General features: G+C 49.2%; 1 protein-coding gene across 1 annotated transcript in view; it reads left to right on the top strand.

The window, feature by feature from the left end:
• SLC20A2 (solute carrier family 20 member 2) overlaps positions 1-12,083 on the top strand; it is a 114,189-nt gene that overhangs the window by 92,960 nt on the left and 9,146 nt on the right. Inside the window, exons 7-9 of the mRNA XM_021078067.1 lie at positions 203-319; positions 6,472-6,675; positions 8,183-8,753. Of these exons, the coding sequence (XP_020933726.1) occupies positions 203-319; positions 6,472-6,675; positions 8,183-8,753 (892 nt within the window). The remainder of the gene's footprint in view (positions 1-202; positions 320-6,471; positions 6,676-8,182; positions 8,754-12,083) is intronic.

The raw sequence follows: 12,083 nt of genomic DNA, 5'->3' as shown, positions 1-12,083 counted from the left end.
ATACCTATCCACAGGGATAGTTGTCGCAAATACACAGCTGTGGACCCCAAACATCTAGCACATTTTTCTGGGTGAGAGTTGTATTAAACGCAGAATCCAGGTGATCCACTCAGCTTTGGGGAGTGGCGAGTGTGTTGATGTGCTTGCTGTCTGGCCTCTCAGAAGCGTCCAGTGACAACCCCGTGTCGCCTTCTTCCCCCAGTGCTGGGCCTGGTCCTTCCCATGTGGGCGATCGCTCTCATCTCCTTCGGCGTTGCACTGCTCTTCGCCCTCTTTGTGTGGCTCTTTGTGTGTCCGTGGATGCGGAGGAAAATAGCAGGTAAGGGTTTTTTTTATTCTTCTGGTTTACACAAATGTCTGATTCCTGAGGCCTCGGGTGTGACCCATGATTAACTTCCCCAGGAGGGGAGGACTAGCCCGTCCAGGACACACGCTGGGATACAGCCCAGTCCTGGTCTCTGGCTCCTGGCTGTTCGGATTCAGACTTTTTCTTTCTTTCTTTCTTTCTTTCTTTTTTTTTGTGTCTTTTTGCCTTTTCTAGGGCTGCTCCCGCCGCATATGGAGGTTCCCAGGCTAGGGGTCTAATTGGAGTTGTAGTCACCAGCCTACGCCAGAGCCACAGCAACGCGGGATCTGAGCCGCGCACGTCTGCGAACTACACTACAGCTCACGGCAACGCTGGATCCTTAACCCACTGAGCAAGGCCAGGGACCGAACCCACAACCTCATGGTTCCTAGTCGGATTCGTTAACCACTGAGCCATGACAGGGACTCCCCCAGACTTTTTCTTGAGAGAGCCTAGTTGCCTGCGTAACTAGAAGGTAACAATGCCTGATGAGAAACTCAGATTGTAAAGTAAACCTCGCATTAAGAGAAGACTTTACTCCCTGAAGAATGGCTGAAAGTAAAAAGTGTGATAACCGGGAACTCCTGTCATGGCTCAGGGGTGACAAACCCGACTAGTGTCCATGGGGACGTGGGTTCGATCCCTGGCCTCGTTCAGTGGGTTAAGGATCCAGTATTGCCAGGAGCTGTGGTGTAGACTGGCAGCTGCAGCTCTGATTCGACCCCTAGCCTGGGAACTTCCATATGCCGCAGGTGCAGCCCTAGAAAGCAAAAAAAAAAAAAAAAAGTGTGGTAACTGGAGTTCTCAGACCTTGTTGGTGACATGAAAGGTGGTACAACCATGGCAGAAGTTAATTAGCAGTTTCCCATAAAGTTAAGCAAACGTTAACCATATGATCCAGTAACTCCACTCTTAGGTATCTATCCAAGAGAAAGAAAAAGACTTGGACGTAAATCGTGTAGTCATAATAGCCCCAAACTAGAAACAACCTAGATGCTCATTAACAGGCGAGTGGGTAACCCACTTACGCTGTATTCATACAATAGAAGGCACATTAGCACTGAAGAGGATGAGTTCACAGCAGCCAAGACACGAAGGAGGACATCCTGCATGTTTCCAGGGAGATTAATCCATAGCCATAAACCACTGGTTGGTGGAGACCCACTGCAAAGGGGCGTAGGGAACTTCGAAGTACAGGGGGGATTCTGCGGGGATTGGGGAAGGGACTCGGCAGGGACACGGGAACTCTGTTGCGGGGAGACTGTGCGGGGATGGAGGGGCTACGGTGGGGGGGACTCTGCAGGCTTGGGGGGCACTAGGGACACAGAACTTTCTATGACTTTGTCTTAACTGGGGAGTGGTTATAGGCTGTACTCCATGCCCAAGTCATCAACCCGTGCATTTAAAATGTGTAAATTTGTAAATGGAAATTATACCTCAAAACAATTTTAAAAAAAAGAAGAATATGGCTTAAAATGGTGCGAGCTATTTTCCTGTCATCAGTAGCATGATTGAATTCCAAGTCTGGAGGCCGAATGCTTTTACAGGGCTCTCAAAAGAAGTATTTACTTTTGGGAGTTCCCATCGTGGCTCAGCGGAAATGAATCTGACTGGCATCCATCGGGACTCAAGTTCGATCCCTGGCTTCCCTCAGTGGGCTAAAGGATCTGGCTGTGGTGTAGGTCGCAGACATGGCTCAGATCTGGCGTTGCTGTGGCTGTGGCCTAGGCAGGCTGGCAGCTATAGCTCCAGTTCGACCCCTAGCCTAGGAGCCTCCATATGCCGTGGGTGCAGCCCTAAAAAAAAAAAAAAAATTTACTTTTGGCTTCAGAGTGTGTCTTAACAATCATATTTTCATATGAATATGGATGAATTTTAAAACCCATTATTTCTCACAGTTCCCATCATGGCTCAGTTGTTAACGAACCTGACTAGTATCCATGAGGACAAGGGTTCCATCCCTGGCCTTGCTCAGTGGGTTAAGGTTCCAGTGTTGCCATGAGCTGTGGTGTAGGTCACAGATGAGGCTTGGATCCCCAGGTGCTTTGGCTGTGGTGTAGGCCAGCAGCCACAGCTCTGATTCAACCCTTGGCCTGGGAATCTGCATGTGCTGCAGGTGCAGCCCTAAAAAGACAAAAGCCAAAAAAAAAAAGAAAGAAAACCCATTATTTCAAAGAGGCGCAAAGCAAATGAGGAGACATACTATGCTCATGAGCAGAAAGACTCAATACCATAGACATGTCACTTCTTTGCAAATCAATCTATAGATTTAACACAGTTCAAATAAAAATCCTAGCAGGCTATCTTGTAACATTTTGTCTAAATGACAAGTCACTTTTCAAATTTATATGGAAAGGTAAAGGAACTAGAATAGCCAAAATAATTCTGAAAAAGAGTCAAACTGGAAGACCTAAACTGCTGGGCTTTAAGGAGGGCAAAAAAGCTACAGGACAGTGTGAAATTAGTGAGGAGACAGACACCCGGATTAACAGAACATCATGCAGAAGCAGACCCACAAATATGGCCAGTCGATTTTCTACAAAGGACAAAATCAGTTCAGTGAAGGAAAATAATCTTTCCCATAAGTGGTACTGGAACGATTGAACATCGAATGCCAAAAAAGGAACCTTGGCCTAAATATTATGCCTTGTAAAAAAATTAACTCAAGATGCATCATAAAAAATTATATAATATAGCAAAAATCTTAAATGTATCATAGATATAAATATAAAATAAAAAACTGTAAGACTTTTAGGGGGAAAAGTGGGAAAACTTCTGAGACCTTGGGTAAAGCAAAGATATTTAGATCTGATATCAAAAACACAATTCACAAGAGTTGTCTCGTAGCACAGCAGATTAAGGATCTGGCCTGTCACTGCAGTGGCTCAGGTCATTGCTGTGGCGTGGGTTTGATCCTTGGCCCAGAAACTTCTACATGCCACAGGCATGGCCAAAAACAAACAAACAAAAAACAACAGCAACACACAATTCATAAAGGAAGTTGGTAAATTGCACTTCATCAAAATTAGAAATAATTGCTCTGTGAGAAACACTATTAAGAGAATTTGAGAAGACAAGCTACAGACTGGGAGGAAGTGTCTGCAAATCCTGACAAAGGACTTGTATTCAGAATACATTTAAAAAAAACCCAGAAAACAACCCAGTTAAGGAGATCCTGTTGTGGCCTAGTGGTAACGAACCCAACTAGTATCCATGAGGAGGTGGGTTCAGTCCCTGGCCTCGCACAGTGGGTTAAAGATCTGGTGTTGCTGTGAACTGTGGTATAAGTCACAGATGGGGTTTGGATACTGTGTTGCTGTGACTGTGGTGCAGGCCAGCAGCTGCAGCTCCAAAGGGATCACTGACCTGGGAACTTCCACATGCCACATGTGTGGTCCTAAAAAAAGAAAAAAGAAAGAAAACAACCCAGTTAAAAAAGGAGGAAAATTTTGTGGGGTTTTTTGTTGTTTGTTTTTTGTCTTTTTAGGAGCACCCCAGGCATGTAGTGGGTCCCAGGCTAGGGGTTGAATTGTGAATTGGAGCTGCAGCCCCTGGCCTGTGCCACAGCCACAGCAAAACTGGTTCCGTAACCCACTGAGCAAGGCCAGAGATTGAACCTGCATCCTCATGGATACTAGTCAGATTCTTTTCCACTGAGCCACAACAGGAACTCCAAAAGTGAGGAAAAATTTGAACAGGCACTTCACCAAAAGATATCGGAATGGCATACATATAAATAGAGAGAGAGACCTATGAAAAGGTATTCAGCATAACTGGCCATCAGGGGAGTGCAAATTAAAATCACAGCGAGATATCAGCACGTACCTATTTGAATGGCTTTTTTAAAAAAAGGACATGGAGTTTTTGTGGCTCAGCAAATTAAGAACCCGACATTGTCTCCGAGAGGATGCAGGTTTGATCCCTGGCCTCACTCAGTGGGCTAAGGATCCATTGTTGCCACAAGCTGTGGCATAGGTGGCAGCTGCAGCGCCAGTTGAACCCTTGACCCGGGAACATATGCCACAGGTATGGCCCTAAAAAGAACAAAGAAAAAAAATGTTAAAAGGACAGTATAAGTGCTGATGAGGCTGAGAAGAGGCGGAAATGCTCCTGCACCCCTGGTGGGAATGCAGAATGGTACCACCGCCCCTCAGGAAACGGTTTGGTGGTTCCTTTTCAGATCGAATATACACTTACCCGATTCTAGGCATTTTACCCTAGAGCGATGCACATTCAAATTCACACAAAAGTCTGGATGTGAATGTTTATAGCAGCTTGATTTGCAGCCACCAAAAACTAGAAACAGGAGTTCCCTGGTGGCTTAGCAGGCGAAAGATCCGGCATTGTCACTGCTGTGGCACGGGTTCGATCCCTGGGCCCGGAATTTGTGAATGCTGCTCGGCCAGAACAAAAGTGTTATTATAGTCTCTTACAGATGTTATCTTTTCTCATCTAGATTGTAAGCAACTGAGGTCAGAGATCTGTATGTACATTTTTTTTGTTCCTTGTGGTACAGAAAAGAAATTTAGTTTTTTATTTTATTTTATTTATTTTTTTATATTTTGTCTTTTTGCCATTTCTTGGGCCGCTCCCGAGGCATATGGAGGTTCCCAGGCTAGGGGTTGAATTGGAGCTGTAGCCGCCGGCCTACACCACAGCCACAGCAATGCGGGATCCGAGCTGCATCTGCAACCTACACCACAGCTCACAGCAACACTGGATCCTTAACCCACTGAGCAAGGCCAGGGATCGAACCTGCAACCTCATGGTTCCCAGTCGGATTCGTTAACCACTGAGCCATGATGGGAACTCCAGAAACTTAGTTTTTAAAAAACCTCTATCTTATTATATCTGACCAGGTAAATGTAGAGAGAGAGGTGACCTGTGAATGTATCCAGGGGAGGAGCTGGATAAGACTGTTTCCATTTCAGTTGGGTAGGTAAGAGCTTAGACATTTGTTCAGGGAAATGTGGGAAGCAGGAAGGTCATTACGTCAGCAGCACCACATACCAGATTCAGTTGGCAAGGATGGTCTCCAGGCATTCCCGTTACTGCTCAGCAGGTAAAGAACCTAGTCTCTCTGAGGATGCAGGTTCGATCCCTAGCCTTGCTCAGTGGGTTAAGAGTGGCATAGGTCACACACGGCTCAGATCTGGCATTGCTGTGGCTGTGGTGTAGGCTGGCAGCTGCAGCTCTGATACTGGGGAACTTCCATAGGCTGCAGGTGCAGGCATAAAAAGAAAAAAATAAAAATAAAATAGGTGTTGCTTCTAAAAATGATGAAAAATAAGAAATTCAAAATATTGAGAGTTCCCGTTGTGGCGCAGTGGTTAACAAATCCAACTAGGAACCATGAGGTTGCGGGTTCGATCCCTGCCCTTGCTCAGTGGGTTAACAATCTCGCGTTGCCATGAGCTGTGGTGTAGTTCACAGACGCGGCTCGGATCCCAGGTTGCTGTAGCTCTGGTGTAGGCTGGCAGCTATAGCTCTGATTCGGCCCCTAGCCTGGGAACCTCCATATGCCGCGGGAGCGGCCCAAGAAATGGCAAAAAAAAAAAAAAAAAAAAAGAATGCTTTCCAGCTTCAGAACCACTTTTGAAAAAACTCCTGGTTTCTTTTTAAAGAAAAGAATTTTTCAGAGTAAGGAGACTCTGTTCCTTTTGAGGAAAATTATTTACTTGTTTCCTAAGATTTGATAACCCAAAGAAATCTGAGACCAGTCATTTATTGCACAGAAGAAAACCAGACAGACTACAACGGTATCTATGAAGACACAGAGGATAAACAGTTCAGTGATTCAGAGGTTTAGGAAGACAGAAGGCCAGTCTGGATGGTTGTAGAATTTACAGAATGATCACCTGGGCCATCAGAGCTAATCGTCTTCTTTTTGTTGGTTTTGGATGCGACAACTCAGGCCTAAGCCTCCGCCTCTCCCTCAGTAGCTGAGTTTTTCTAGCCTGTATTTCCCAGATAATTGATTGAATTCTCCACTTTATTTTCTCTATTTTTTTTTTTTTTAGTTCCCCAAGTAAGTACCAAAGTATCAAGATAAGTATTTATATACTCATTGCTCAATAACAAGACTTCTCTTTCAAGTTTCCCAATTATGACGCTATTTTCTCCAGGCAAATTACAAAAAGAAGGTGCTTTATCACGGATCTCTGATGAAAGCCTGAATAAAATCCAGGAAGTAGAATCCCCAGTATTTAAAGAGCTACCAGGTGCCAAGGCTAATGACGACAGCACCGTACCCCTCACAGGGTCGGCCGCAGAGCCGCCTGTGACATCGGAAGGCACAGCAGTGGGACACCACCCTCGGGCCACCTACGGTAAGACATCCCCACCCCGGGGGGCTGAGGTTGGCCTGGGGTGGAGGGTGGCTCCTGGGGGCCAGCCAGCCTGCAGGTGGCAGTGAGGTCCCAGTGCACACAAGTGTCCCCCAGGTGACGCTTTGAGAAAACCCAGGGGCTGAAGAGGCATCAGGAGACCCGTCACGGAGCATGCTTTTCCTCCCAGAGCCATTTATATACAGTCTCCCAGCAGGGCCCCAGCCACCCTCTGCACCCCAGCCCCTCACCCACATCTTTCATGTGCGCAAGGTTGGTTTCTCCAGCTTCACACCAACCCATCCTCCTGGAACGTGCAGAGACAAAGCTAACATTGGAACTGGGGAGGTGGTTCCACTAGAGAATCTCAGAAACCATCAGGAGCATCCCGGGGGGGGGGGGGTGCGGTGGCTCTTTGTCCCACCGCATTTGTGGGCAGTGAAGGGCGGGCATCATTCCCAGCCAGACCGGCCTATCTCCCTGCAAGGGCGCTGGTACCACTCGCCAGGGCTGCCCTCTCCGACTTGGCCAAAGAGAGCAAATGAACTTAGCCCACTGATCTGACAGAAGTGCCTTTGACTGTCCAGACTGGCACCCAAAGTGTGGACCTCATGGAGAACTGGGCTGTGTCCCTCTTGTGTGAAGTTTTTGTAAAATAAGCTCCTTACAAGGAGTCTCCTTCTACTGGTTCCTAGAAAAGGACAGAGTATTACGGTAATTTCTGGAAGACATATTTTAGAACTCAACAATCACTTTTTAACTACTACATGACTAGTTTTACGCTTTGTTGTATGTTTCCAAGTTTCCCTTTTTATTTTAACCATCTGGAGTTCCCGTTATGACACAATAGGATGGGTGGTGTCTTTGGAGCACGGGAGCACAGGTTCGATACCCCGCCTGGCATTGTGGGTTCAGGATCTGGCATTGCCGCTGCTGCAGCATGGGTCACAGTTGTGGCTCTAATGATAATAATAACTAGGACGTCCCATCATGGCTCAGTGGTTAACAAGCCTGACTAGTACCCATGAGTTCAATCCCAGGCCTCAAACAGTAGGTTAAGGATCCGGTGTTGTCATGAGCTGTGGTGTAGGTTGCAGATGCGGCTTGGATCTGGCATTGCTGTGGCGCTGGCCAACAGCTATAGCTCCTATTAGATCCCTAGCCTGGGAACCTCCATATGCTGCGGGTGCAGCTTTAAAAAGAGCAAATTATTATTATTATTAACCATATGGCAGGATCTTTTTTTTGGCTGTTCTGGGGTCATATGTAAGTTCCCTGGCTAGAGATCAAACTTGCACCATAGCAGCCACTTGAGCCGCTGCAATGACAACACAGGTCCTCAACCACTAGGCCACCAGGGAAATTCCCAAGTTTCCCTTTTTATTTTAAGCATATGGCAAGGCCTTAGTCAGCTTGGGAAGCCTCCCTGGGGGCAAAAGGTAGACGCACCTGTGACCCAGCCACCCAGAGTCCTGTGTGCTGCACTCAGGCTGTCCCCATCCCCGTGCAGGCAGGGCGCTCTCCATGACGCATGGCGCCACCAGGTCACCCGTGTCCAATGGCACCTTTGGCTTCGACGGCTCGGCGCGGGGCGACAGCCATGTGTACCACACGGTGCACAAGGATTCAGGGCTCTATCAGGATCTGCTGCACCGCATCCGCGATGAGCGGCCGGCACCCGACGGGGCCCCGCGGCTGCTGCGGCGCAACAACAGCTACACGTGCTACACGGCGGCCATCTGCGGGCTGCCCGGCTTGGCCACGCGCCGCCCCGCGCCCAACGCGCCCGAGGACAGTGAGAAGCTGGTGGCCGATGCTGTGGCCTACTCCCGCCGGCGGCTGCGCTACGACAGCTACTCCAGCTACTGCAACGCCGTGGCCGAGGCCGAGATCGAGGCCGAGGAGGGCGGCGTGGAGGTCAAGCTGGCGGCCCCGCTGGCTGAGGCCGAGCGGCCGCGCGAGGACCCAGCAGATGAGGAGAAGGAGGAGAAGGACACGGCCGAGGTGCACCTGCTCTTCCACTTCCTGCAGGTCCTCACCGCCTGCTTCGGCTCCTTTGCCCACGGTGGCAACGACGTGAGGTCAGTAGCGCCCTCCACTGGGGGCTGCGGGGTGCGTGTTTCGGGGGGGCGGGGAGGGGCTGCAGTGGGAGGGGACGCCCCCTACAGGGCGGGGGAGGGCAGAGGGGGCGGGGAAGGGAAGGGGCCTTGGCGAGGGTGGGGTTGCAGGGCCCCCAGTGCTGGCTCTTGAACCATGGGGGTGTGAACCGCCCAGATCCGCTTGCACTGTATCGCCGACTCACAGATCTGTACATGAACTCAGTGTGGGGAGGTTTGTGTCGGTTTAGAGATGACAGCACACAGAATTGAAGGAGCTAGTGTGTGAGCCCTGATTCTCTCCACACCACCTCCACTGTCCGCCCGGAGTTGAGTCGCCGCTCAGTTCCTTTTGTTCTTGAGGCAGAGAGAGAAGAACCCTCATTTTCTGCTGCACAGGGGGTGGCGCCCTAACTCCCAACTTATGCAAGGGTCAGCTGCGAATAAGTAGCTGGTGAAGTTGGCTAGAAGGTCATGGGCTGTGAGCCCCTGGGGGGTGGCCGTGTTGGCCAGCTCTGCAGCTCAGGCGAGGGGACTCGCTGAGTGAGGCCTGCAGGGGCTGGGGGAGCTGGCGGGAAGAGGGAACTGCAGCTGCAAAGGCCGAGGCAGGAGCGTGCCTGCTGGTGTGTTCCAGGAAGAGCCACCAGCAAGAGCACATCCACCATCAGGTCAGCAGGTTGTGGAAGCTGGGAACGTGTAGCAAAATGTAGAATCTCTACTCTCTGCTTGCTGGCTGGGCAGCTCCAAACTAGTCCCTGATATTTCCCAAAACCTGGGTGTGCCAGTCTGTACCTGGGGTAAAACTATTACCAGCCACATGGGCTTTCTGCAGAGAGTCACTGAGATGCTTTTTTCCCTGGTGGCCAGCTCCACAGGACAGTGGAGAAGCTAGAGGATGAACATCCTTTTCATAGTTTTGAATTTTTTTGGACCGATTTCTCTTTGAGTCTGACAGATCATTGTTTTTGTTGGTGTTGTTTGTTTGTTTGTTTTTTCCCCATACACCTGCAGTGTATGGAAGTTCCCCAGTCAGGGATTGAATCTGAGCTGCAACTGCAGCAACACAGGATCCTTTAACCCACTGCACCAGGCTGGGGATCGAACCTGCCCCTTGGCAGACCCCCAAGCTGCTGCAGTTGGGTTCTTAGCCCACTGAGCCACCGGGAACTCCTCAGCGAGTTGCTTTGGATAATACACTTAGGCCAGTGCTCCTCTCATGATCAGTATCTGTGCATTTTCACTCTTGTTACCATTATCATGCGGGGCTGATGTTTCTGTCCAAATCAGGAAAACATGCCATTGTTGCATTTTTTTATTGCCAGTTAAAAGATTCCATTTTGCGCTGTGGGTTTCCACACACTGTCTACCCACATTTCTGTTCTTTTCAAAAGAAGTCTTCCTGCCAGACAAGAAGCCCGGACATCTTAGGTTCTGCTCAGTGTCGTTTGGGTGTTACCATGTTATTTTATTTGGGGCACCATGTTTCATCTCACTTCTTTCTCATCACAAATTCTTTATTGAAGGCCTGGTACTGGCAAAGTGTTACGAACTGGGTCCCTGACCTTTAGGATTTAAATTCCAGCTAAGGTGATAAGAAATATACACACATGGAAAAGTAACCACCCCAGCATAGCCTTTCAAGGCCAAAGGAAGAGTCTAGGCGAGAGCTCCTACAGGTGACCAGAGTTTCAAGCAGTTATTTGCCATTTGGGGGGGTGGTTTTGAGGCTTTTGAGCTGGGATGTGATCTGATACAAACCAGGTTTTAGAAATAACAGTTTTACAGTGAAGAGGGGAGTTCTTTGTCACAAGAGGTTGTTAAGTTTGGACCAGGCCTTGGTATTGAACCACTGGTACTCTAGTTCCTCCTCAAAACAGTCTTTTGCAGCCATAAGGGATTCCCCCAAAGACAGGGAATCTGAAGCTCAGAATGAGACTTTCTGGCCCAAGGTCACACAGCTGGAGAGAAGTAGACGTGGGGGCTGGCTCTTTGTGACTCATTCTGCACAGAGTGGAGGGTGGGCTGGCGGCCTCAGGAGCCTCGCAAAGCCCACGAGGAGCCCGGCAGTTGTCACTCCATCCTAACGACCATGAAAACCAAACAGACTGAAAAATCAACAACGCTTCTTGGATCCAGAAGGGAGAGGAGAACACAGGACAGACCAGTGCCCTCAAGATTCAAGGGACAGACGGATGCAGGGAGTCCTGGAGGCGAGACACACAGTGGAAGCTGCCATGAGGACTTGGAAATCTGGGATGACAGGGGACCCATGGGAGGAGAGACCCCATGGTGTCTGGAGGTTTAGTCCAGGGGCTCCTGCAGCTCCCCTCGGTGAGTATCGGGGAAGAAGAATCCCCTCCTGCTCCCATCCAGGGAGGGAAAGCATTTGGCAGAACAGGCCTGCCCTTGGGGGAAACCAGTTCAGCAGAGCCCAGCCTGCGGGGAGATGACCACAGTCTCGAGGAGGCGAGGAAGGGAAATGCACTCCACACTGCTCCAGCCTTCCACTTGGGAGAGGGAAACACTCAACTCCAAGCAGCCTGTCCCATGTGAGCTGGAAGGAAAAACTGAGAAGCACTTGTGAAGTCCAGAGTCCAGAGGCACAGACTCACTGAAAGATGGAGACCTCATCAGAGGACCACAGAACTCCTTCTCCATCCCCAGACCCAACTACCATGTCCCTAAGGGCCTGTGTATGGCTGTTCCATCACTAAGGACCTATTTGTAGCCATTCCTTTTACCCAGGACGTCATGTCTGGATAGCAAGAAAAAGTTCCAAGACACACCAAAAGGCAAAAAATATAATTTGAAGAGACACAGCAAACATCTGAACCAGACATGGCAGGAATGTTGAAATCGTTAGACCAGGAACTTAAAACAACTACAACTAAAGTTCAAATGCTGAGGTCATTAATGGATAGAGCAGGCATCCATTAGATGGGCAAGGTGAGCAGAGAGAGGGAAGTCCTAAGAAAGGAGTTCCCGTTGTGGCTTAGTGGTAACAAACCCGACTATTATCTGTGAGGATGCAGGTTCAATCCCTGGCTTTGCTCAGAGGGTTAAGGAACCTGCACTGCTGTGAGGTACAATGTAAAATAGATTTGCCTCGGATCTGGCGTTGCTGTGGCTGCAGTGTAGGCCGGCAGCTGCAGCTCTGATTTGACCCCTAGCCTGGGAACCTCCATATGCCTTGGATGTGGCCCGAAAAAGACAAAAGAATAAGAAATCTTAACAAAGAACCAAGGAGAGGAGTCCCCTTCATGACTCAGTGATTAACGAATTTGACTGGCATCCGCAAGGACTTGGGTCGATCCC

The sequence above is a fragment of the Sus scrofa genome, chromosome 17, assembly GCF_000003025.6.
Source record: "Sus scrofa isolate TJ Tabasco breed Duroc chromosome 17, Sscrofa11.1, whole genome shotgun sequence".
In the NCBI taxonomy this organism is placed as follows: domain Eukaryota; kingdom Metazoa; phylum Chordata; class Mammalia; order Artiodactyla; family Suidae; genus Sus; species Sus scrofa.
Note: the sequence above shows the minus strand (reverse complement) of the source record. Positions and strands in the feature narration are given on the sequence as shown.